The sequence below is a fragment of the Pteropus medius genome, unplaced genomic scaffold, assembly GCF_902729225.1.
Source record: "Pteropus medius unplaced genomic scaffold, Ma_sr-lr_union100, whole genome shotgun sequence".
In the NCBI taxonomy this organism is placed as follows: domain Eukaryota; kingdom Metazoa; phylum Chordata; class Mammalia; order Chiroptera; family Pteropodidae; genus Pteropus; species Pteropus medius.
In genome coordinates, this window is record NW_024344378.1 from 28,515,929 (window position 1) to 28,543,719 (window position 27,791).

General features: G+C 37.2%; 1 protein-coding gene across 6 annotated transcripts; it reads right to left on the bottom strand.

The window, feature by feature from the left end:
* Positions 1–684: 684 nt before the first annotated feature.
* On the bottom strand, positions 685–27,791 carry FAS (Fas cell surface death receptor). Of its 6 annotated transcripts, none has more exons than XM_039871772.1 (10): positions 27,032–27,791; positions 16,998–17,163; positions 12,630–12,765; positions 8,503–8,640; positions 7,342–7,450; positions 5,557–5,612; positions 5,352–5,438; positions 4,103–4,161; positions 3,150–3,174; positions 685–2,401 (listed from the first exon to the last, which is right to left on the bottom strand). In XM_039871772.1, exons 2-10 carry the CDS (start codon positions 17,121–17,123, stop codon positions 2,064–2,066), a joined length of 1,074 nt encoding a protein of 357 aa, XP_039727706.1. In that variant the 5' UTR covers positions 17,124–17,163; positions 27,032–27,791; the 3' UTR covers positions 685–2,063. The 6 variants fall into 6 exon arrangements, with proteins under 6 accessions (XP_039727706.1, XP_039727705.1, XP_039727704.1 ...); XM_039871771.1 differs by having other exon boundaries at positions 5,352–5,423; positions 12,600–12,765; positions 27,032–27,783; XM_039871770.1 differs by having other exon boundaries at positions 12,600–12,765; positions 27,032–27,783.

The window sequence follows — 27,791 nt, forward strand, 5'->3', positions numbered from 1 at the left end:
AGGGCTAAAGCAGCCACCATAGAGTTAAGGCTGCTAAATCTGCCTAACAAAGGTATAGACCTGAACCATCTAATGCAATAGCCACTAGCCACATGTAGCTATTGAATCTTTAAAAAGTGTGACCAAACTGAGATGTCTTTATAAGTATAAATAAAATACAAACTAGATGTTGAAGACGTTAGTATGAAAAAATAACAATAAAACTATCTCATTAATAGTTTTTAGATTGACTACGTATTGAAGTGATAAAACTGGGAATAATGAATTAAATAAAATATGTTATTAAAACAAAATTTTAAAAAAGAGAGTCCAGTGATAACCAAGTATTCAGGATGGAAAGTATGTGGGAAAGAATATTTCAAAATCCCCATTTAGCTTTCTTATGAATAAAACCTACCCTTTGAAATATTTAATTTCTTATCTATATTTCCAGTGCCTGACATATAATCCTGTAATTACGAAACCTCACATAATAAATAATAATGTGTTGTTTAGGAGGGGTTTTCTTGGCAGTAACAGCCTACAAAAGGAATTGTTTAACTACTGGAAGGACTTTTAAAAGGAAATACCTCCTGAGAGACCAAGGAAAGCATTAAAGACTCATAGACAGGTTACACTGAGCACTGGGGAAATTAAAACAAACAAAAAATGGCAAGGGTCCACCAAAGAAAAGACAACCAGAAATACCAAAAACATGATTTTAATTAAATATTTTTACCTATATTTTATATTTCCAAACAAGAAAACACATCTTCCATCAATGGAAGTTCTTCATATAGTCCTAAGTATCTATGTCAGTCCGTTTACATCTATATAAATATAAATAATATTTGTTAAAATTCACATTAATGTAAAATTTCAGAAGTGTTTAAAGGTACAAATATGAAAGAACCAGTGGGAGAGACGCTTGTTTGTTCTTGAAGCTATGAGAAATAACAAGAGCAATTCCTAAAACCTGATGGTGATTTCACCTTTGCTGCATTTATAGCAAGAGAACACATAGAGAATTACTGGACATTTTACAAGGGACAGCGTAAAATAATAATCTCCCTTATCAGCTTTGATGGTAGACATGAGTTCATAATGTACCACAAAGCTATCTTTTGTAAGGACATTGAGTCTCGCCAAACCAGGCTAGAAGTTTCTAAGAGCAGCAATAGTTTTTAGGGGTTCAATGTGTTTCATGGACAGTACTTCCAGGTTTGGGGGTCTAGAGGCTATCGAAATGGAGAGGTGGCAATACTCTAGTAATACTTTTCTGATAGAAATGTTTTGACACCTGAGAAAGAAGTCGATTATTTTGATCCAGTAAAATGGTAGACAAACATAAAATATTCAAGCATTATATTTTAGTCTGCATTTTCTATGTGAATTCAAAATTAATAAATACCAATAATCTATTTAAAAATCTTTAAGGTAGAACCTTATTTAAATTCTGCATTTAGAGGTATCCACAAGCCTTCCCTGAATATGCTCCTCTCAGAGTTGCAAAGTTTATAAATGTGGTAAAATCTCTAGAATCATCATGGAGCTGAGAGGTAATTTAGAGGCAAAGTCGCCTTTCCAGTATAAGCCAAGAGGTCATGGCTTATACTGATTCATGGATGGAGTCGGCCTGTAGACAGATCTTTATATTCACATACACTAATTACATTCATAGCTACAGAATCATACATTAGATACTAGAGCACGATCCCAATCTTTTGTCTTTGCAAACATTCCTATTTGCATACTTAACATGCCACCACATTTATTCTTAACCATGTCTGTCTTTCCAATCAGATTTCAAACATCCTTGAAGGCAGAATCATGAGAGTATTGAGACTGCTAAATATATTAGCTCTACAATTCTAAGAAATGAAAAAATAAAATGAAAGAAAGAAAGAAAGAAAGAAAGAAAGAAAGAAAGAAAGAAAGAAAGAAAGAAAGAAAGAAAAGAAAAAGAAAACACACCCAGTAAGAAGTAAAGCAATATTTACAGCCCCCACCTATTAAAAACATATTCAAACATTACTTTTTCTTTCTATTGATTGTCTATACTCAGAACTGAGTTGTTTTCCACTTTAGACCAAGCTTTGGCTTTCATTTTCATTTCTGATGTTAGCATTTTCATGTTCACTAACCATGTCCTTTTGGACTATATCTTGAATTTTCTCCGCAAGGACATAAAGATTGGCTTTCCTGAGACTTTGAATCAAAGTGCAATATGCATCTTTCTTCCCGTGAAGTTGATACCAATTACGGAGCAGCTGGACCTTCTGTTCAGCTGTATCTTGGAGATTGTCATTCTTGATTTCATCTATTTTTGCTTCATTGATACCATTCTTCCGAACGAATTCTCTAACTTGATTTATTTTCATTTGCTCAGCAATAGTGGTAATATATATACTCAAGTCGATGTCTGAAAAAAAGAAAACAGTCTCTGAAATATGTTCTTCTAAATTAATTGCCATGACTGAAAACCATATTTATTTCTCCTCTTATAGTTCTTAAGAACATAGGTAAATCCTAGAGGTCTAAAGTGCTGATAGAGAATCACAAATACAGAAACAACCTTGAGTTCTAATGCTAATTCCTCCTATGTCCCCAGTAATTTGACCTGTGACCTCAGCAAGATACATAACATCTCTGTATCTTCTTTTCTCATCTAGAAAAGGGTTAGTAAAGATCACCTCTAAAATCCCTTATGGATCTGATATTCAATGACCTACAAATCTACAAGGCAAGCAGAGTTTATGATCATCTCATCCTTGAATCACAAGCCAAAGAAGACAACTGAGGAGAATTGTGAATGTTGTTACAGTGCTGAAATACACCAATAAAAACTGAGTCTGCAACTTAGATTAACCTCTAGGTCAGTTTAGGCAAGACTTCTATAATACAACTAAATATTTGTAAAGGAAAATGTCCCTAACCCTCAGAATATAGTGTCTCATCACTACCTGATTTATTATTAACTAGAAATATTAGTTATAAATTTAAACAAACTGCCTGATATACTCTTGATGGTGAGCAGGAAGAACTGTAAGCTCAAGGAATAGCAAGATCCCATAATACGTTACTGAAATTAACAACATTATTTTAGTCTAAAATTGGCCTGTTACTCCTAAGGAAGCCATCTCTATGAAATAAAATGATAAAAGCCTTACCTGAGAAATTCATTGGAACTATTCTCTGGGGAGAAAAAAAAAATATGTAGGGAGAAGAGAAAAATAAAAATATATTTAGAGTAGTCCAAATGTAATTTTTTAATTCTTCCTTAATACTGAAGTACAATCAGTTGCTTGATGTATAAAATTAGCTAGACTAAGTGATTAAGAAGGTTTCTTTGATCATTCAAGTTTTTATTCTGAAGGTTCCAGCCTTGCCAGAAACTAAAAAATATTGGTTTATTTTTTTCACAGCCAAAGAACTTAGGAAATTCATGGAATGTGTTAAGATTATTTTTCATATAGACTCATGAAAACAAACATAACAAACATAATCATTCTAAAACTCTCTTTTACTATTCTTATTCTGACATGAGAAAATGGTTTAAATTGAAATTATTTTGTACCTTATTGATTTAAAGAACCCTAACGTTAGCCCACTGAGCCCTGGCCCCAAATGAGAAAATCATTATTCATGAGGTAAACTGGTTTTTCTTCCCAGTGTATCTTCTGTTCTTTGAGATGTTTTAATCCCCTGTTTGAAAAACATATAGCGAGAGCTCTGATAACCGGTGGATGGAGAAAGTTAAACTGTGCCTCTGTAATGGGCTTTAAGAGCTGTCTCTGTGCATGGGCTTGGATACTGCATCATCTGGTAAAGGATGTTGCTGCAGTTTCTCTGCAGGACTAACACCAGTGAGGAACATGACGTTGGGCCACATCCTTTTCCAGCTGACACTGAGTACACACCCACTGAGGTCCTCTGTTAACTCTTATGTGGTATGCAGCTTACTGATAAACTGGGCACCATATCTTAATTCCTTTTTGGTGCCCTCTAATCCATGCACACACAAATACAATAAATGTTTGTTTTTTAAAAAGTAACAAATAAAAAGATGAATTACTACTTTCTCTATGTTTCTCAGAAAGCGGAGACATGTTTCAACACTTACAGGAATTGAAGCTCTAGATTCATTGCGACCAACATTATTCCTGCCTCGTCTTTTCCGCCCTAAAAGATCAAAGAAATTTCTATCAAGCTCAGCTCTCAACCTCGTAGGAAGCATGTGAGAACTACTGTCAAATGAAGAAAGATATGAGAAAGAAAGAGAAATTCACTGAAACTTAAAGTGACCAAACACCTCAAGAGACAGCATTGTCCTGATTTTGGACAATTTCATCCCACCAGGGCAAGTGTTCTACAGATATGCCACATCTTAATGGAAACATCCAATTACTACACACTGGCCTAGCCTGAAGCTGGCTTTTGACTTATCATATGGCATCAGTATGCCCTCTCACCAGCTTTGAGCTGGATGTCATGGTTTAGGGCATAGAAACATATAAGATATGAAAAATTGACATCGGCTTGCCATGGAGTGGCAGTTAATGTCCAGAAATTCAAGTATGCACACTCAAAGACTATATGCCTTGAAATGAGTATGAGATGGAAGAAAGAAATCTGTAAGTTTCCAAGTACAGTTACAGTGTTTAAATATTAAATATGTATTTTTAGCTGAACAACCTCCAAAGGCAAGGCAATCTCTTTAACTTCAGCTGAACTAGAGAAACAGAGACATCTTTCAACAGAGAAGAAAAATGGAATGCTTCAGAGTTATTGAAAGTTGTATTGCCCTGTGTTTTATGAATGATTTAAAGGATTTTTTTTGGAGTACTTATGATTATGCCCAATTTTGGCTTATCTACTGACTTTACTAGGTAACCTTTGCATAAAATATATTGGATAGTATTTTAAATTACGGTGGAGAAATAATAAAAAAAATCATGGAGTTTGGACAAGGGTGAGGAGGCCCAAAGAGAGACAAATTTATCAAGTGTCCCCTGCGATGCCTTTCCCAGGATGGCCCTCGCTTCTTGTGTTCTCTTAATGCATGGGGCAATCTCGACGAGCAGTGAAGGATTACTTCTAATTCTTGCTGCCTGGCTGAAAATACCTTTATTAACAGGAAGGATGAGAATACCCACTCAGTGCCCAAAATGATTGCTCAAAAACAGTAGCCGAGAGATAATATCATCTATTCTGATCAGCTCTCAGGGATGCATTTAGAGGCCGGATTAAAAATATAATGGAGCTACCTACCTGGTAGATGCTTATTTATATGTAGGAGGCCGAAAGGAATTCTTCGAACAAGTATTTTCTAAGTAATTTCAACCCGTGGTTTGAACAAAATAAGAACTTACACCAAATTACTGATCCTGCAAGTGCTGAAATCGGGATGAGGATGAGGAACGACAGATACCCAAGGCTGGATCCTGTAGATTGGAACACTGGATATTTTATATAAAAATAAGCAGTCTTTAAGATTAAACAAGGTACTCTCAAAGAATCAAAATTTACCGTGGGAATAGGAGAAAGGAAAGTATATGCATTAAAAAAAATAATAACCTTTACATTTGGTGTTGTTGGTTGGTGTGCAATTCTCACTGATTCCATGTTCACACCTAGAAAAAAATTTAGAGGGCATTCAGAAAGCCTGGTGGATGAATTCTCTGATCATTTTCAATGACACACCGTAAATCTGGGGCCATTTTATTCATCTTTGCATCTATATCTGACAAACATATCAAGTATTTTTAGATTTGCATCTAAAGCTAGTACAAATTTACTATATAATTTGGACATCTAGATGAATAAGGAATGACTATGTTTTAAAATATCAGGAAGGTAATAAAATATTGACATATAAGAAAAAGGATTAAATAGACCCCAAATAAACTTAAAATTGGCAATAAGCTGTGCTCCTAAAATACTGGGAGACAATAATAAACTGCCAAAAGCAATTTCAGAGCAATCTCATAGAAGAATAAAATGGCCAACAATAGCCACTGCCTAGATGTTACTTAAGGAGCCTACTCAGCTGGCCCTTAGAGGTTTTCCTTTTTAGCATCAGGTCATGTTGAGGACACTCAAGAGGTTCCCATGGGTTTTCTTCAGATAGCCAAACACTGACAGTCTGATTGTCTATATGGCAGCTTGGCTCTGCCTATTACCTAACTAGATGAGTTTGAGCAAGTCACTTAACCACCACGAGCCTGTTTTCTTACCAAATAACAACGAGGTAATATTATCTGCATGAAGAAATTATTATGGTGAGTACAAAATTAAATCAAGATTATTAAATATTTAGAACTACTTGTTGCTACAATCTGACTTAAATTAGTCCCTCCCCACAATCCCTACTTATTCTGTCATCATGGAGGCTCTGACACTTGGGGCTAAAAAGGAAAGGCTAGGTTAAGTGCACATACTTTAAATTTTTCCAGTAAATAAGAGACATAAGGCATCATGTCTCTCCTTTTCAAGCCTACTAGGTAAACTCCTAAATGTTTCCTAAGATGAATTACAAATTTAAGGAGAAGCAAATTAATATAATCTTACTTATATTTATATGTATGCAAAACAATGTCTTACAAAGCAGAAGCTATTTTTATAACACATATTACCCAATCTGATCTTCACAAAAATGAAGCTGATAGGACAATTGACTTATGTGCAACCTAATGAGTGAGGAAACTAAAGCTCAGAGAGGTTAAGTGATCTGCTCAAACTCATCTAATTTTTCAGCAGAAAAGTGAGCTGCAAAGTCAGGTTTTCCAACTTTGGGTCAAAAGCAAGCTCTTTAGCAGGAAAGTCAAGACTCTTCATGATCTGGCCCTGGTCCCTTTTCAATCTTTTCTACACTCCAGCCAGGTAACTTGTTCCCCAGAGCTTTCTCCGTCTTTTTACAGCTGCTATTTCCTTTAGATCCATGTACACCTTCCTTCACGACAAGCCATGTGTCGTATCTTCGCTGCATCTCCCCAGGCAGGATTGAAAGGTTCTATACGACTCATAACTCCCTGGGCACAAGTCTCTTCTGATGCTTGCCACATGGTCTCGATACACTAACCATGCCTTTTTTGACTCTCTCTGCCTCTAGCCTGAGAGTGTGATGCCAAGAATGGACCTTGCTCATAACTTAAGCAGCCAGCAGTGTCAAGCACCCAGGAGGTGTTCAATACATGTTTGGAGACTGGATGTCTGAATGAACAAATGGTTATCTAGTTGTTTGGAGGCAAAGCAAGACTAGAACCCAAATTCTTGACTCTCAGTCAGTGTTGCTTCCCTCTAGGAAGGCATTATCTCTCAAGGTATATCTAGTGTTTTAATCAGAAAAAGACTAAAACTTACGTATCGCAAGGATTACAGTGCTCGCATGGAGGAATGTCACAAAAAAAGTTTGATTTACATCTGCACTGGGTATTCTGGATCTGGGTACAGTTTTTTTCCACTTCTAAGCCTAGAAAACCAATTCGCAGACTATTAGTTATAGCAGCTAGTTATAAATGGACTATGAAAATGATGGGCAGGAGCTGCATAAATTTTTGAGATCTGCTGCTTATCATCAGCAGTCACACCATCATGCTTTTAATAACATAACTAGTATCTAAAAGCAAAACAGGCAACCCCAGGATGAAGTGGTTGAAATCATTAGCAGAGTTTTAAGGGGACAGACAATCCAGCAACCAAGACAACCTTACCTCAGCTTAACTGGCTCCCCTGTTCCTCTAGTCTAATATCTGGCTACTAGTGTGGGTGTGGCTTGAGGACCAGTAGCATCAATATCACCTGGGAGCTTGTAGAACTGCAGATTGTCAGACCCCACCCCAGACCTAGTCAATCAGACCAATGTCAAAGCACTCACTTAGAGATTCTGTTTCTAAGGTGGACCTAAATGCTGGCATCTTTCATAGCACCCTTTGTGATTCTAATGTACAGCCAAGGTTGAGAAACACTGCTTTAGAACCTGAATAGGAACAAGAAAAGCTTATGTCCAGAGATTTCTTGATGTCAAACAAAATTGAGAGTACTTTCGTTATAGTTTAATCTGGGCCTTCAGAATAGATTGGGATAACCATGAAAATTCAGGGCCCCAACTGGAATTGTCAGGACAAACCAGATCCCCAAAGGTAAAGCATCCCATCTACCTCTCGGGATCTTTTATCCTTGGATATGAAGGTTTCTGAGCTCTTTCTAGACATGAACAAGAGCCATTACACCAGCATAAATTAAAGTAGAAAAAATTTTTTCTGCACTTTTGATTGGAGCTGATGAACCCCATCGACAGAGTTCATATCTAGTCAGTCTCCTATGCCTGGGAGAATTGCCTAGAGTTGACCCATAAATGTCTAGACCAGTCATTAGCTCAGTACCTGTTCCTGCTTCACCCCAGACAGCTCCATGTTGTCCCTTCTTGTGTGCTAACATAGCACCAAAGTAGTTCCCAATTTCAAACTGTATCATAAACAGTTCTACATGGAGTATGACGATTGGTCTTTTTCGATTGCTTACCTTGTTCTCCATCACAAATTCCACATCTTCTGCATTTAGAAGAATAATGTTTCCTGTCTGTGTACTCCTCCCCTTCTGGACAGGGAACACAGTCTGGTTTGCCCTCATCAGTTGTACAACCAGTATCTTTCCGTGTGCCTGCCAAGATAAAAATGGAGCAAGTGTTTGAATGCAGGAGGTCACACAACAATGTGGAAAGTATGCAGGGATGGCAATAAAACACTGCTAAAACAGGGAGGATTAGGCTAATGATCTATGAAGACAATGGGAGAGAAGGTTATTGTAAAAATCATGTCAAGGGACAGGAAGTCTCCCAAAATAAGAGCTAAAAGAGTGACTGAAGGATTATACATACAGAAATAGCCTAATTCACAACAGGAGTGTGTGAAGGCTAGAATGACCAAATGCACTGGAAAAAATTCCTTTACCAACTTCTTTTGGGGGGAGGGGAGAGGTTGGTAGGTATATATTTATGGTGTAGATAGCTACCACTGGCTACTGAGATGACCTAAAGATTCACTTTGCTCTGCTTCTCATTTTATTTTCCAAAGTCCACAGATCCTGATAAGAGATATCACAATATAAGAAAAAGAATGTTTGAAGTTCTAAAGACCTCCATCAAATCTTTAGTAGCCCCATGATCTTTAACAAAAGTGTTAATCTCTCTACACCTAAATTTCTTCATGCATGTGGTGGAGATAATAGTACTACTCTTGCATTGCTACCAGAACTGCATTGTTACAAGGACCTGTCTTGCAAGCGCTCACTGTCCCTTTTCTCTCTCCTTTCTTTTTATTCCTTTGCCATTAAGGGTCAGAGTATGTTTTGATGGGCAGGCACGAACATATTTATAACAAATTTATATAAGGCTTCTTATCTTAATACACGTATTTTAAATAATATTCACATTTGCTTTCATTTACTTTAAAAACAAAGTGGGTCATTATATTGCTATTATACAATAATGCCTTCTCCTGGAAAATTTGTTCATTTAACGAGGGTTTATTAAATGCCTATTGTGTGCCAGGAACTTTGTCTTAGTTCCTGCTGAGCCGAAAGTACAGCAGGAACTAAGACAAAGCCTCAATCTCCAAGGACTTCATATCCTCCAGGTAGAAGCAGGAAACATACAAATAAACATATAATGTCAACTAGTGATAAGTGCTATGGGGAAAGCAGGGTTAGGGTAAGGGGACAGAGAATGAAGAAGAAAGAGAGAAAATATGAAGAAAAATCTAAGAGAAAAGTATGACGAGTGACTGTAATTGCTAATGGTACAATTAATTAAGAAGAAAAGGCAAAGTCTAATCTGCCCCACTGGCATGTACAGCAAAAATAATATATGCTCTTTTTCCTAGGTACGTGACTTTCTTAATAACCTCATAGCCTTCTTTTTAATAAAACAAAATATTGATTATATAATCAAATTAATTTAATTTGTGATTCTTAAAAGAAAACCAAGCCAAAGTACAATTTTATTTGCTTGCCAGTGATACGCTAGTTTCTAAATAAATTGGCCTCTTTAATGAACTGCCTTGTAGAATGTGCCTAGCACAATGCCCATGGCATGACAGGGATACGATAAATCACAGATTCCCTCCTTCCTCCAATGTACAGAACCTGAATTTGTCAAAATATAAAAATGAGTTGTTTACACAAAAATAAGATTTTAAAATACATTTTTTTCTGAGTATAACAGTACATATGTTCATTGTAGAAAATTTGGAAAAGGCAGGAAAGCATAAATAGTGCCTACATGTCAATTACCCTGAGCTATTCATTGTTATTATTTTGGTGCACTCCTATGCATAACAGTATATACATATATACATGAGAGTATATGTATATGTAACATCTAGGTATGCATGTGTGTGTACATATATGTATGTATACATATATATATGAATATATGTGTGTATATATATGTATAAAGATATGTATACATATCTTTATTGGATATGGTGATATGGCAAGGACTTATTTAATCAGTTAATCAAAAATGTCAGTTCACTCAGGGAATTACTGAAAAAATACTGTAACCATTTTCATTTATACAATATAGCTACATAATTATAGTCAATCTTGTGATGTAGAACCAAGTTATTAAAATTTCAAATTCTTTCTCACTTCCTTCTTCTTTCTTCCTTTCTCTCTCTCTCTTTCTTCCCTCCCTCCCTCCCTCTCTCCTTCTCTCCCTCTCTTCCTCCCTTCCTCCCTTCCTTCCTTTCTTTTTGATGGAAAGAAAACTTAGACACTAATAATATATATGAAAATCTATCAAAATATTTATGATTTTTCCATGAATTTTGTCTTCACCTAATTCATCAACTCAGTTTAGCAACTCATCTTTATTGAAATTCTCCAAAGCATTCAAACTAATTTTCACAGAAATAAAATCTGTCTTTTCTCTGTATCTATATACTATGGATTATATAATATTTAATTAAGTCATATATTTCTATCACAATATCAATAAGCATAAACAGATTTGGAAGCAATTTGAATACTGATAAGCCTAAAATTCAACAAGAGGAGACAAAATTGGGAAGTTTTCAGCACATGTTGGATGCCATCCAGGATATTTTAGAGATGGAAAAGAGAGAATCAGTTAATTCGGCCAGCAGATCAGTTAGAAATTCCTTAAGGGAACATTGATGATTATATCAGAAATATATTAGAAAATAAGACTTTGATTGAACATAATATGTCAGCCTTTGAGTACTCAAAAATTTATTTAATTCTACATTATTGGCTATCATAATGAAATGTCAAGTGTACAGTATTTTCCTTTATTTTGATTATTTTCTCAAGACATTTTCCTATAAATCAATCACTTTATCAGTAGGTAAAAACATTTTCAAGTTTTTGGCCCACATATCCAAATTTCTTTTATTTTTCTTTTTTAAATTTATTCTTTTAATTGAAGAAATGATTTAAATTTTGTTCCCCCGTTTACCCCCAATTTTTTTCTTAAAAAGAAATAGTGGTATATGAACTCACAAGGGCTGAGATCGCTTCTTAAATGAATGTAAAACAAAGCAAAACAAAAAAAGAAACAGACAAAAATCCTTGACAGTTTGATATGCAAAGCATATCATCTTTGTTTTAATTTACATTTTAGGTTTTATTAATATGAGTAAAGATATGAATTCACAGGACAAATTGATTGTGTTCAGCAAGTTATGAAAAGCCAGAGAGCCATTCTTCATTCCTAATTGGAGAAGCATAAGTATAAATGGGCTTAAGTACAAAAAGGTTGGGTTATAAGGGAGATTTTCCATAATGGTTATTAACACCTGGACAGAAGTCCAAGGGAGACTGATAGACTCTTTTTATAAACAGGACCCATGCCTTCTTAGCAGCTCAAGTGCCGGAAGCCTGGGAGGCCACCCATGAAACCCGACTACAATCCCTTGTAGTTCTAATAATCTATTGCATAAACCCATGAGCTGTTTTTCTTTATCGTCCTGTCTTACTTCACAATGCAGCAGAAGGAGATTCATATCTATATGAAGCAGTAGTTACCTTACTTCATGTTGAGAAAAAAGCTTGCACAATCACATTTTGCTTAGCTTCCCATATGAAGGATTTCCGATCTGAAACTGGTTTGCATTTCAAAATACTGATTTAAAAAACTGTTGGTTTTTATCTGTTGCTTTTCTAGCTCAGCTAGGTATTAAGCTGCAAAATGCAAATGTATTTTGCAGGCTTCAGTGCTTCTGATTGAGAAGTACTGAGACTTGCTTTCAGAGTGCCACAATTATTATGATGGTCTAATCAGTTCTGATGTGATAAACTTTAATATCCACAAATGAGTCTTCTTTTGCTACTAAGGAATAGAACTAAATAGATAATTCTTCTTATTTCGTACATATCATTTATAAATTATATTTATTTATACCCACATCAAACAAGTGTGATAAAGATGAATTAAAGTGGTCTTGAAAAAATAATTTCATAGTTGTTGGCTTTTTTCTCAGTAATGCTATTACTCAGGAGAACCAAAAAACATTTACATTGTTATTACTTTATTGTTACTATATGCTATTCCTCACCCAGATTTTCACTCTAATTGCTGAGTGTTTTGCTTAACATACCAGGAGGACATAGGTGACAGCAGAATTTACCATCACGATGTAGGCCTTTCGGGCACCCAGACTCCCGTTCAGTAATGTTATGACTTGATTCCAACACCTCAGAGTTGATACTGGTCACTTGGATATTACCACCTTTAGATAATGGTCCAGCAATAAAGATAACTATCTGCAAAAGAAAAATATGAAGAGAATTATATTGACTTCTGAACTAAGCAACTTGGTACGCAAGGATAAGTTGCCCCAAATGGCTGTATTTGCCGTGGTGCAAAGGCAAAAATCAATGTGAGGCCCTATCCTCCTGCCAATTCATCTCTAAAAAGGGAGACCAGTTGAATGACAGCCCGAATACCCTAGATGATCAGAAGGAGCCAGGGCTCCAGGCTCAAAGGTGAGCACTGGCTCCCACTTACTACCCTAGCAGTGCAGATAAAGTCACTCAAATTTTGAGTCTTCCTTTCTTTATCAAAAAGTAGAAATAATCTCTTCTTCACGAGTTTGTTGTGATAACTGAATGGAATAATGCACGAAAAGGTCTTAGCACAATTCTTGGCTCATCATAAATAAATGTCCAGTAAGTGGTATTATTATTATTATAATAAAGTTCCAATGAGGGGCAACATAGTAGAGTAGGAAAAAACATGAAATTTCAAAATGGCAGCAGGTTTTATTTCTTCTCTTTTTATACAGAGTCAGAGAATCAACAGTTTTGATGAATCCTTCCTGGTTATCCAATCATACAACAAATACAATCAGATTTTCTTCACCTTTATTCAGAAAAAATGAATTTCATTTAATAGAGAACCAATCTTTAACTTATTTTTGGCTCCTTACTTCTGGAGATAAAAGCACAAAGTATGAGTGACATTGTATCAAATTTATTTTAGTCAGTTATAGACTAGAGTTCCTCAGAAAAATTAGCCCTCAAAAATGTTTGGAAGCATCTGGGTGTAATTTCCAGTTGATTCTTTTCTTGGGTTTCCTAGTATTTATTTTTTGTCTCTCTAAACATAAACTCAATCTCTCATCTTACGTGGAATATGCAAATTCTATTGCCAAGCATCAAAAAATTTTAAACTATTAGTTCTGAGGATTTTTTTTTCTCAAAGTCATTTTTTATCGTTTTCATGGCATATATTTTGTGCACTATATAGTGTAGTAATGATATGGACATATTCTGAGTCAGGAGAACTCAATGTTCTACATGTTTAAATCACTGACACAGGAGTCCCCATCTCTCCCATTGTAGCCTTTCTCCCTTTGTCATCCAAGCCTGTATCCCCTTCAGGTTGGGGGATACCATTTGACTCCCAAGGAAGGAGGAATGAAGATGTGGTTATCCGTTTTTCCTCCTGGGATGAATGTATTTAAAAATGCTTTACTCATCAACAAAACAAAAAAGCAACCAACTGAATGGGAGAAGATATTTGCAAATGATACCTCCTTTAAGGGGCTGATATTCAAAATATATAAAGAACTCATATAACTTAACAACGACAAAAAACAAATAATCCAATTAAAAATGGGCAGAGGATCCGAACAGACATTTTTCCACGGAAGACATACAGATGGCCAACAGACATATGAAAAGGTGCTTAACTTCACTAGCTACAAGGAAAATGCAAATCAAAACCACAATGAGATACTACATCGTACTTGTTAGAATGGCTATTATCAACAAGACGAGTGATAACAAGTGTAGGAGGAGATGTGGAGAAAAGCAAAACTTCCTAAGTGCTGGTGAGAATGTAAATTGGTACAACCACTATCGAAAACAGTAAGGAGGTTTCTCAAAAAATTAAGAATAGAACTACTATATGTCCCACCAATCTCTCTTCTGGGTATCTACCCCCAAAATTTGAAACCATATAGTCATAAAGATTTGTATTTCTGGGCAGGCCCACAATCCCTGGTTTAAATGATCAAGTGCTCAGAGGAGTAGCACATTTTACATTTAGGGATTGTTACATTAGTGCTATTTCTGAAAAACTGTGCATATATCTAGCTTTCTGGAGCTGTCTAAAAGAAATGTACTTTTTAATTCGTTTTGCTTTAGTTCTGAAGTTTTTGATTGGAAATCAAAATCTTCTGTCTAAAATACATTTGGAATTTGAGAAATGTGAAACCTGGAGTAGAAAAGTGAAGAGACGTGAATATCTTGGCCATGAAACACTGATACCAGCACCAGCCTCATGTATTTGCTCTCATCTGCTTCACGAAGTTGAATTTCTGGAAACATTTCTCATTGACTTCGGCATCAAAGAACTATGTCAAGAATGAAAAAGAAAGATGGCTCTGAAGAGCACGTCGTGACTGTAACATGATGAAATGTAAGTAGTGCTTCATACAGCTTGTATTTTTTAAAAATTTTGCATTAACTCAAGATGGCAGTATGCAAAGATTTAACCCAAACTTTCCAAACAGAAATGGGGACATTTTGACTGTGACAAAGCAGGAAACCCACAAAGAACTAAATGATCTGAATGCTCAAAAAAGTTTTTTTCAGAAAAGCTTCTGAAAAGGCCAGAAAATAGGTTATATCAAAGCTCTAAAACATGAATAAACTACATCAAATGATAACCAAATGGGGAAAAAAGGAGGAATAAAAATAATTTTGAATCTGCATCATAATAAAGATTAAAAAGTATGAGAAACCTCAAAGATCTATTCTGCTGGTAATAATATTAGCTATTTCATTACAATCAATTAATTGGACAAATACTTTGTTGACTACCTACTACGTACCAGGTGCATTGAAACAGAGCCATGAACATATAATGACTTTGTTCTCATAGAGTTTATATGTAAGTGAAAAGTATTAATCAGAGTTCTACAGAGAAATAGGAACAATAGGGTGTGTGTATGTGTGTATGTGTGTGTGTATGTGCGTGCACGCACTCATAGAGAGAGAGAATGAGAGAGAGAGAGAGAGAGAGAGATTTTAAGAAATTGGCTTATGCTATCGTGGAGGCTTAGAAAGTCCAAAAAATCCAATGGGGTAGACCAGCAGGTTGGGGAGTTAGGGAAAAATTGCACTTCAAGTCCAAAGGCAGTCTGGAGGCTGAATTCCTTCTTCCTTAAGGGAAGAAGAAATTCCTTCCTCAGTTGTTCTATTAATGCCTTTAATGCTTTTAACTGATTAGATGAGGCCCATCCATCTAATCATAATAATGTAACAGATTACATTATGGAGGGTAATCTGTTTCACTCAAGTCTACCAATTTCAATATTAATTTTATGTAAACAAACAAACAAACAAAAGACAAACAAAAAACCACTTTCACAGAAACATCCAGAATAACGTTTAAACAAATATGTGGCCAGCATGGTCCAGTCACATCAACACATAAAATTAAGCATCACATCAGAGGAGATGATGAATAAAGAAAGAAATATGCAATATGTCAGAGAGGGATATGTGCTATTTAAAGAAATAAGGCAAGCTTGTGGTCTTGGAGAGTTCAAGGGGTGGGTAAGTGCGGTTTTTGAAAGACTGGTCTGGGAAAGCTATTGAAGAGGATATTTGGGCAGCGACCTGATGGAACTGCACGCATAAGCTGTGTAGATAAACGTCTGGGAAGGGCTTTCTAGGCGAGCCACACCGAGAAAAACTTGGCTTGGCCATGGTGGGGACGTACCTGTGGTCCTCAGCAAAAACATCATTAGCAGCTTGCTATTAAGATAAATAAAGATTAAGATTAATGTCTCCTGAACCACACAGGTAATTAACAGTTTAACTATGATGCCATAGTCATAGTGGGATCATAAGGCCAACCATGGCCATAGATGCTTCAAACTCCTAGAATCCTGGAATGTCAAAGCAGAAAGGGGTCATGAGTATCTGTTCAGCTTTGAGACAGATTTTTAAATGACTCCTTGAGTTTTGCAAATCAGAAAATTTGCTTCTGTCTCTCCTTCTGAATCATTTATGAAAATTTTAAGTAAGAGTGCCAGTTTCTACAGGGTCATTGACTTATTCCCTCCCGTCATTTGCTTGGCCTTTTACAAAGTTCATTCACATTCATGGTAGTTTCAATAAACCAGTGCATGAGAATTATTACTGTTTTATTTCATAGTTGAAGAAACTGAGCACAGAGTACATGAACTGACTTGTCCAATAGTCTACAATTAGGAGTGGCTATGGGAGGAATTGGAACCTCTGACCCAAATCTGAGTTCTATTTGGGGTCCATAAATTACTTTTTCCTAATTACTTTTCCTACATTTAGGAACACACAAAAAATTCAATTTGTTTCTAGACAAGGGCTGGCAAAAAGCCTGAGTGTTAGTTATACAATGAACCTTCAAATCAAATTCATGCTGGGGGTAGGGGTGGGGAATCTGGTAGGAATTCTGAGGACCAGAAGCCAGCCCCAAGCCCTCTAGTCGGAGAAAACTGTACCAGGACCCCCAAGGCTGCGTTTCTGGCTGGCAAGAAGGTGGAACTTCCCAACCCTGGTCTGCAGCTTGAGAAGAAGCAAAACTTCCCTCCTACCCATCCGGGCGCTGAGTGTCTGGGAACAGCCATGGTTCTCACTGTGAGTGTAGTCTCTTGCTGGGGTAGGAATCTGAAATGCACAAATAATTAGGAACTGGAAGTCCTCCTACACTAGAATCTTTGTATTTGCTCCCTTTGAAACACTCAGAAACAGGGCTACATGAGAGTTTGTCCCTTATATCAGACAATAAGAAAATGAGAAAACAATCGGCTATTCATTAATTCTCTGCATCAGCGATGGATCTCTTTTCATAGCCAACCAGCTTACTAAACAGAAGAAATGAAGCAGGTGTGGCCAGACCCAGAAACTGATGACATCCCTCACATGCCCACCGCCCCAGTTTAACAAGCTCTCCCACACCTTCCCGGGAATTGTACACACTCGAGGTCTAACATGACAGTTACAAATAGAGTAACATCTCAGGGACTGAATTAAACAAACTACTTTAAAAAATTGAGACTCCCATTTAGGATTATTACAAAAAATCAGTGAAGCGATTGGCCCCAAGAAGATGAGCTAGGATTTGAAAAGGAAGTAGAAAAAAAAAAAAAAATTACCATTTTTTTTTCTGTTTTAGTGAAATTCAAAACAAGCAGGAAAAGAATTTTCAAAAGTATAAGGTGGGGGGAAGGCATGGGGCAGTGAAAAATGTCAGCCCTTCAGATGGCAAGAATGAATAGACGGATGTCTGGATTTCTCAATACAGCGAGATTTTTCAATACAGAGTGCAGATTCCAAACTGACTACAAAAGTTCAAGATGACTACAAGCTCTACAGTAATCATGGTGAAGAATGTTTTACTTCTAATTAAAGTCCAGAAGGAAGTTTATTCAATTCAACCACTGTGCTCAGATATTGCAGAAAAATGCTCTGTTGATCAGCATTATGGCGATCCAGACAGTTCAGTGCTGGAAGATTAGAGATTAAGAAAATAGAAAGAAGGGGAATAAAAGAAGAACATTTCAAGAAAAAATGTTTCAGCAAGGATTATTTTTAACACAATAAAATGGTAACATTTATTTCTAGTTGGCGAGAATACGAATGACATTTATTTTTATTTTTTGCTTAATTCATCTTGTTTCTATAATGGACATGTGTTAGCTGTATAATAAAAAAAATCAAAAAGTAGCAAACTTTAGAGATAGCAAAATTGTGTTAAGCCTAAATATCTTTATTTATAATATCTTTATTTATAATTTGTGCTAATCTTTGTCAAAAAGATTAGAAAATCTTTATTTATAATATCTTTATTTATAATTTGTGCTAATCTTTGTCAAAAAGATTAGAAAATCTGGATAACAATAGGTGGAAAATATTCTAAATCTTTGAATTATTAGCATTTAATCTTTCACATAAATTTTCTATCTTTTGCTGTTCTAGGTCTCTATACTAGTCCTATAATTTTACTAAATCAAACATCATAAACATTTATTTTTAATTGGATATATTTCTTTAAACTAGTGTTATCAGGGTTGTTTTATCTCCGTTTGGTCAACTGAGACGAACTGTATCACCACACATAATGGCAGAGTTGTTTGATGAAGAAAATTTTGTTTTATTTTTGAAGTAAAATCAGACGAAGAGATGTGCCATTAAGTTCCAATAAAGGAATTTATTTTAATTTATGAAATTGAAAGCTTGGTTATACATTACTACAAACTGGTAACTACAGTTTGCAGTAGTCTCTCTGATTAAACTTGGTTTATTTTCTTCAGGTACACTTACCAGAGAAGTATGCCTTATGCAGCATACCCTGATAGATTCTCATGGTGAGAATGCAATACTTGAGTTGCTGGGCTGTCAATGAGATGGTAAACACAAAGACAAAGAAAAAGTTATCTCATAATTTAGCATCTCATTGTGCTATTGCTGAACTATGAATAAATAGATATATTTCTCAGAATAATGCACTCTGGAGAGTGCATGGGCTGACTTCCTTGTGTGGCTAACACGCTGACTAAAAAAAAAATCTAAAAATGCAGTACAATGGTCCCCCTCCTTGTCCAAGGGGGCTATGTTCCAAGACCCTCAGCAGATGTCTGAAACTGCAAATAGTACCGAAACTTATATAATCTATGCTTTTTCCTATACATACACACATATGCTAAAGTTAAATTTATAAATTGGGCACAGGAAGAGATTAATAATAATAAAACTAAAATCGAACAATTATAGCAATATACTATACTAAAAGTCATGTGAATGTGGTCTCTCAAAATATTTTATTGTACAGTATCCCCCTTCTTCTTGTGATGGTGTGAGATGATACAATGCCTGTGTGATGAGATGAAGTGAGATGAATGATGGAGGCATGTGCCTTTAGCCAATGTTAAATAAAATTATGGTTACTTTAATGCGCACTGAAATACCACAATAGTCTATCTGATAACCAAGACAGCGACCAAGTGACTAACAGGAAGGTAGCATATACAACATAGGAATGCTGGACAAAGGGGTGATTTATGTCCTGGGTGAGATGAAGTGAAATGGGACAAGATTTCATTACACTGCTCAGAATGGCATTCAATTTAAAACTTATGTATTTAAAACTTATTTCTAGAATCTTCCATTTAATATTTTCGGACTGGGGGTCGACTGCGGTAACTAAAACTGAGAAACACGGGAACTACTGTATTGATTGTTTAGTCACCCACAGAGGGGAAAGACATTCATTTATATGTATAAGTTCTGGACAGTTTGTTTTTAAAGATCAGGAATGTTATTTTGAAATTTGACACACTGTTTTTAAAATTGTACCTTATAATATAAGTATAATATTTATCCCAATATAAAAGTGTAATAAAATAAAATACTTAATTAAATAGTCATTTAAAATGCATGTTTATAGAGTGATTTAAACATTAGATATCTGAAATCAAATGCAGACATTTTAACCCCTTGCTCTGAACTTCAAACAGGTTGATGAGAATAGATGGATTATGGAGTTCTAAGTAAAAGAATCCCCCCACACCCCGCCATGCAAATCCTCTTTCAGAATTCTGTTAAGAGGTAACAGAAGGCAATGGGGGCACTTGGCAGAAAGGTAGAAACAGAAAGTGAAAAAGATTTTTTTACTGTGTTGACACCAGCAGTCTCCAGCTAATTTCTAGGGTCTTTGACATATAACCTGAAATTTGGTATCTCATTATATTCACAATTTTAGAGCAGAAAAAGTTTTAGAGATGTCCCAACCCAAGCCCCTTGTCTGATAGAGGAAGCTCCAAACTGGTATAGTGTCTGGTCTGGCATACTGCTAACTCAAATTCTTAGGTTGAAATCCAATCCTTAGGCCCCTAAAATGTCACCATATTTAGAGATAAGGTCTTTAATGAGGTAACTCAGGAAAAATGAGGTCCATAGGGTGCGCCTCAATTCAGTATGATAGTGTCTCTATAAGAAAGAAGAGGAAATTGGGTCACAGACACAATGTGAAGACCTCCTCAGGTTCTAGATTTGAAGAGTGTCAGTGGTACTCATGGGCTTGGGTTCACTCAGCTAAGCACAAGGATTTTTCATCTTGCACTATCACTGAGCTAAACAGACAAGAAATTTCAAATCATTCTAGAACCAGAATCATCAAGGGCTGATAGGAACCTGAACTGCTTTTTTCCCAGCCTTACAGGTGAATTGAAATCCTACTGTCCTCTGCTGCCAAGAACACGAATAGAGCAAGACAAGAAGCTCAACTGATGAATTCCGCTCGTTTGCTTTTTAGACTTTTAGTTACTTATCAACCCTCGAGGAAAAAGAAATTCTAAAAACCATTAATAATTCACCATTTCCCATTATATAATGCCTCTCTAATATATTTGTGTAAAAAAATAAGAAAATAGTAATGACATTTTTGAAGTAGGCGTATTATTGGAAAATTGAAATGACAATAAATAAAATATTCTACGTGAAAAATGTAAGTGAAGATTTTATTCATTCTTATTTTTTCAAAACGTGTAAAGAAAAATACAAAGTAATTTTATCCCAGTAATGTCTTCTTTTTTTCTTAAGGTCAGTTTCTGGGAAGACCAGGAGAGAGATAGCTGAGGTCAGAGGAGTGAGTGACTTTAAGCCCCTCACTGATCAAGCAATAAATAAAATAAAATGAGGGAAAATGAAAATTCCATCTGGGATTAGATTTTGAGTTTAGTGTTAGCATTTGAAAACTAGTCTCAAAGCCTTGACAGATAGCAGAATCGAGTAGTGATGCATTAAAAAAAAAAAGTTTAGGACCCACCACAGACCAAAAGAATCAGGATCCCTGAGAATGAGGCTCTCCTTGTCATTCTCTTTAAACAAGTGCCCCAGTTATTTTGATGCTCACCACAGTTGAAGAATAACTGGCTAGAGGAAGCAAAAGGTGGTTAGCAAGCTACCACATTTACATGTGAGAAGATAAGAGCTTCACAAACTAACAGCATCTGTGTTCTACACTTGCCGATTTAGAATTCTATTTTTTCATGGAGAAATAATGTCCTTTCCAAAAACAAGCTTGAAAAGAAGTCATCTGTGGTGGAGGAAATGGATGACGGGAGGCCTACCAAATCCTGAACCAGAGCCCTAGAGTCTTCCCGTTCACAGGAGCTACGATGGTAACACAGTAGTAAAGCATTCAGGTAAAACAGAAAACTAAGAGTAAGAGGGGCTCGTCTAAATGGAGAGGTACACCTGGAAGAAAGGGGCAGCCATTTGCTTCGGGGGAGTAGGAATCATGTCCTCCAACACTTAAATGGTAGCAACTAGTATTAAAAATACATACACAAACATACATACATACTTACACACACACACAGTATGTATCAATACTATGCAGGGTAAACAAAACATAGTTTGGGGTAGCGTAGGCTCAGTTTTCAAAGTTAGACCTAAACCCATACACTCATATGAAAAAAGTCTACTAGGATTAAAGAAACTTTTGTGAGGTTGGCTAAAAGCAAGGGGCAAGAGTTTTAACCCACTTCCTCTAAGTTTATTCTCTATCTCATTCTGTCTCTCCCTCCTTGCTCCTCCCTCTCTCTCTAAGATCTTTGTCCTCAAAATATAAAGTATTGACGTTTCTCACACCTTATATTTTCATGACCTCCCAGAACACAGAGGTGAGAGAATTTATAATGCTGCCGAACTTGACCAAGGGACAGCCTGTCATTAATGAATCCAGTGCCAACTTTATTGTAATTTTGCAAATTTGTCTCAGTTCATGGATTAACAAAACCTGTAGTTGTCTTACTTGCTTGCCAGGCTGAGTGCATCTGCCAACTGATTTGTAGTAGGATTTGCTAATTTACAAGGCCGCCTTGCTCAAAATGCATAACTTCATACTAAAGTCACTATCATCCCCACTTAGTGGCACTCATTCCATCAGTCCAATATAGCTATGACTGCTGTTTCTAAATTCCCATAGATGGGAGTGGGTTGGTTATGTTGCAGAAAACTTGCAAGAATCAGACGTAGGTTTATTACGCCACAGGTCCCAGAGGAGCTAGCACTCTGAAGATCTGGACCCCAGCTCAGTTGCATCATTGCTTATATAGAACTTTTTTGGCATGGGCTGATTGGTTAATTTGTCCTCAGACAGTTACAAAGCACTGGAGTTGCTATGAGTTGCTGGCAGTTCCAAAGAGTTACAAAGCGCTGGAGTTGCTAAGAGGTACAGGCAGTTAGATTTGTTGCTTAAACAGAACAAGCAAGAGAAGATGAGTCTTTAATTTCGAGTAAGGCCTATGCAGCAAGCGTATCTATAGAAGAACAAATCGCTGATTAGCCTTTTGAGTGAAAATTCCTCTTCAGTTACACAAAAGTTCATTCCAAATCAAGAAGGGACCTTGATCAAAGGCGAGACCTAGTTTATGTCTTCTGAGGAAGGTGAAGTTACCAATCTTACGACGATTAATTTCTTTCTAATTTGTGTTTTACTAGTCATACTCTCACTTCAAAGAAAATAAGGTAGGCATGTAGACTGAGTGATTTGTTCTTGTTTAAGAGTGAATCGAAGATACTTAATTGGTGTTAGGAATCTAACTATATAAAAAGCTAGACACTTTATTTTTCTTTTAAAGCCGGGGTCTTCTAGAAAATGAAAAGAACTTAAGTAGTTAAATGCTGTTTTCCCACTTTTGTGAATAGATGCACATACGTAGCAAAAATAATACCATACATACATACATATATACTGTATGGGGTAGTATAGGCCCAATTTTCGAAATTGGGCCTAAATCCATACAGACGCTCATGTGAAAAAACAGTGTACTAGGATCCAGGAAGCTTTCGTAAGGCACTTATAATGGTTCTACAATAATTTTTTGGTAATAAGACATATATATGTTTTTAATATCTATAAGTTATTTGTAATAATATATACATATATCCCAGTATATTTAAGAAATGTTTCCTTTATAATAATAAATTATAAATAATAAATAAAACAATAAGGATTATAGTAATCCAAGTTCCTTTAATAAATGTACTCTCTATAATGCATCTCCCCAAAATTATAGGAAAATTATGTAGAGATAGAAAAAGATTCATGTATATATGAAGTGACAAAAAGCAGACTATAAATAGCACTGAATAAATATGCAATTACATGTATGTGTAGACAAGGCTAGGAGGATATAAGTAAAATAAAAAATGCTTATATTAAGTGGTGAAACAATGAGATTTCACTTTTTTCAAGACTTACTTTTTGTTTTACATTATATGATCGATTTGTCTGTTTATAAAAGAAAGAAATAAAGTCACTGTCCTAAATTTGGTTTAATTTGCTTTTTATTTTGTGCATCAAGTTTTAAATTAGTCTCTTTATTTTTTACCATAAGTAAATAGTCTTTAGTACCTATTATAAAACATGTGCTCATTAAGGGACTTTCGGACTCAAGATAATTTACAAAAAGGTATTTAACTCACTAGGGGTTTTCAAGTGGGGGATTTCCTTATTCAGGTTTTTGATCATTCTTAGAAAAGAGTTATTCTCTCCAAATGGCAGTTGTGCTACAGCAATTTGGCTACCCTAAAACATTCTAGTAGCCCTCAGAGAGATTTTTTTTTTAAATAATGGCACTTCCACTATAAGAACTATTTAGAAGGAAATTACTTGGCTAGTATTCCAAAGATATTTACTCAGAAACAACAACCAAATCTTGGGTCCTCTTTGCCTCTAACTAGTTCACCTTTCCCTGCCTCTAAACTCAATGCAAGAAATAAAATTTCTTTTTCTAAATTAAACTCACTAAGAGTGGTAACTATTTTAAGGATGGAAAATAGAAGACTTCATTCATCTTGTTGTAGCTTGTATTGGGGGCCCTGAAGGTCTCATATATCAATTTCATTTTTGCCTACCAACCTTGTCATCATTAATAAATTTGTGTTTTTCCATTCTGGTTGTTAATGTTTTAAATTATATTTCATAATTTTATTTATTTATAAAAATTTTCAAGTCCTTTGTGATATATCTATAATCCTTTAAAAATGAAAATAAGTAAAAATAGATTGCAATCTATTTTATGTTTCCTAGGTTGGTTTAAGGAAAATAATTAAATTATAAATTAAGCAACTGTTCTTTATTTTCTCCCTAAAATTATTCTGTGATCACTTATAAAGGCACTGCTGTTTTTTTTTTTTAATGCCCTCTTCTTTTCCTCATCATAATTTTGAGACAACTGCTTCAAGAAATGGAGGAGGATAAACTGGCCATCTAGTAGTTGCTTGACCATAGATCCAAAAAGTACAAAACATGTGCTATATATAAAAAAAAAAAAAGAAGAAGCAGTGCCCAGTTATTTCTCACACAAATTTCTAAAGTAAGTTTGAGTCTTTTTCTGTCTCCTTCAGATATTTGTGCATTACTTTGAGATGTCAAATTTATTTGTTGTGGGTGCCACGGAAATGACACCCAGAAACCAGGGGAGAGAAAACTAACTCCAAGAGGGTAGAAAGAAGGGAAGAGAAGCAAAGAGCATAAAATCAAGCATTTTCTGGAGATACACAAGGTAACGTGACAGTGTGGAAACTTCTTTAAGAATAGAGGTGTGATATTGGGCAAGTGGTGGATGCAAGGCAGGACTATGTGTAACTAAATTTAAGAGTCACATTAGAGGAGAAAAACAGAGGATATACTACAAAATGGAAACAATGATTATCTAGGTGATAGGGTTATGTCAGACTTTTTTCTTTTGACTCATCTGCATTTAAAAATTTTATTTAATAACTTTAACTTCTTAGGTCATATATCATATACAAATATAATTTTTAAATTATGTGTAATTTATATTATGGTATTATAATATGTATATATAAATGTATGTGTATATATGAATGTGTGCGTATGCTTGTGCATGCATTCTTTCAGAAAAGCAAAGTTTCCTTTGTGCTTTAAACATATACCTCTGGTAAAGACGGTACTATATAAAAATTTAGTAAGTATAGCTCCGGGCTTTGGTAATTTTGCTACGCGTACCAATATTGCTGTCCCCAAAACTAAGAGATTTTCAAAGCAAACAACACTGCAACAATGCAGTGGTTAATGGTAAGGAAGAGAAGGGTGTGGTCAGAGGTTGTGTAAATGGTTTCTCGATTTTGAATCTTATATTTTATCTAAGGAAGGTGCTAAAGGAGCCCAAATATTGCATATTATTTCAGAAGAAACGAAGATTCCCCCCACCCATCATAAGATGGAGCCAGTCATTCTTGTTATTCTTCCTTTCAACTGTTGGTTTAGTTTGGAAATTGAGTGCAATCGACAAACTGTCTGGGCTTTGGAATTAGGGTTAAATTAAATCCCAGCTCTGCCACTTACTAGCTGTTGAATTACTTAAACTTTCTGAACCCCATTTCACCATCTATAAAGTGGAGATGAGGGCATCTTCCTCACTGCACAGGTGCCAGTGAGAATTGACTGAGGTCATTTTTATAAACATTCCTATCACAGTGCCTGGAACTTCGGCGGGGCCCCCTAAATTAAGAATCCATTGGCTTTCAAAGGCTTTGACCCTCTGGAGGCTAAATCTCTTGGATTAGCCATCATTTCTGAGCTGGCATTTCTGAGATTGGGACTCTCCAAAAGAGGCGGCGGCGGCGGCGGCGGCTGCTCAAGCTGCTAGGCCGAGTCCTGGCGCCACTGCGCGTGCGCTGTGGCAGCAGGGACCACCGCCCCCGCCGCGAGGCCCGGGTTCCCTCCCGCCCCGGAGAACAGAAACTGCCGTAGAGTGCGAGCTAAGAAAGGCTCCAAGAAGAAAATGAAGGGCAAGGAGAAAAACAAAACAAAACAAAAGCTGACACAGTAACTGACAGTCTTAAAGAGCGGGATTCCCGGAAGGAAACAAAAACAGTTTCTTTTTCCGTGTCGCGATAAGTTTAACAAGCCTCCGGAGGCGCCTTCAGGGACAAGATAACTTTTCAAGAAAGAAACGGTGCTGTCCGAAGCCTCCCTCGGGTCTAACCGCTGCTAAGGGCTGATTCGTCCCTACGCGTGAGAACCGCGGGAAGACGTGCTGTAGTTCCAGCGAGCGCAGCGCCCGTCGCTTCTCAGAAGCGAACCTCTGGCTGGACTTGTAAGGACTTGTAAGGACTTGTGCAGAAGATCCACTCCTCGCTCCGGCCCGGCCGTCCCTCCAACGGCCCTAACCCGCCCAGGTCCCCTTTGCCCGCCTCTCTCGGCGTGGCGCACAGCGGTCCCCAGGGAGCACGGGCAGCTGCTCCGTCTGCCCCGCGGGGTGGGCACTCCCAGGCAAGCCCAAGACAGGCGGGTTCCGGAGACGCTGCCCGGAGGGAAGCCCTAGCGGCCCGGAGGGGCCAGTGTGTGGAGTGTCTGCCGCTCCGGCCGCCGCGCGGAGACCCCCGCGTGTGCGCACCCCCACCCAGCCCAGCCCAGCCCTGCCCAGCCCCCGCCCCTAGGCACCGTCGCTGCTCGGCCCGGCCCGGCGGAGCCCCGCTCGGGCAGGAGAGGACTCACCAGAGGCAGGAGAACCCCGAGCCCGGTCATGGCTGGGGAGCAACGCTCCGAAGTGAAAGACCTTCTTACACTCCCAGCTGAGCGGGTCAGCTACCCCCCAGGGAAAGCGATCGTCCCGCCTGGTCCCTTCTGAGCTCCGGGTAGCTTGGGTGTGTGTTTGCCAGCAGGGCCCGCCCCGGGCGCTCACGCGAAGTGACACTCAAGCGCCTTTCCTCTCTTTCCAGAAGTGTCGCTGAGCACCTGTGTGTGTCTCCTCCGAGACCCCCGAGGGGACCTAAAGAAATGCTCTGGGGGAGGGGCGGGGAGGAAGCTTTGCTGAGGAGCTCTAGGGTTGAGGAAGGCGCCTTTGATTCAGTTACTCGCCTGCGAGGGAGGTGCAGAGCGGGGAGTCAGGGTTTGTTGCACAAATGGGCATTCCCCATTCTGGGGCGTTTCTACAGTCGCCTGGCTTGTCCGATTCAGGTGAGGAACCTGAGGGCGGCTTGCTATCCTTCCCAAACTCTTCTGTAGTTCAGACTGGGAAGGTTGGGGAGGACTTAAGCTGAGACTGGAGCTCTGAGCGCCCAACTCCTGCCTGGTTGCAGGAGCCTTAGCTAATTGCTGGGAACAATCAGTTCTGTCCTTCACTCAGCTCCCCGTATTGTGGTGACACGAGAGGCCTGCAGGAGCTCCGACTAGTGTATGAAGTGTGCTATGGAGATTCTGAAAAGGGAAGACCTCTTAGCTTTTACTTCTCAAGAGGAGAGAACAAAGCTAACTA

What these genes read in the sequence shown, in the direction of transcription:
- FAS (XM_039871770.1), bottom strand. Translation starts at nt 17,123, where the DNA reads ATGGCTGTTCCCAGACACTCAGCGCCCGGATGGGTAGGAGGGAAGTTT. An exon ending in TGCAGGATCAGTAATTTGGT is followed by an intron (nt 4,162 to 5,351) that starts GTAAGTTCTTAT and finishes TTGATCTTTTAG; the next exon opens with GGCGGAAAAGACGAGGCAGG. An exon ending in AGTTCCAATGAATTTCTCAG is followed by an intron (nt 2,402 to 3,149) that starts GTAAGGCTTTTA and finishes TCTTTTTTTCAG; the next exon opens with ACATCGACTTGAGTATATAT.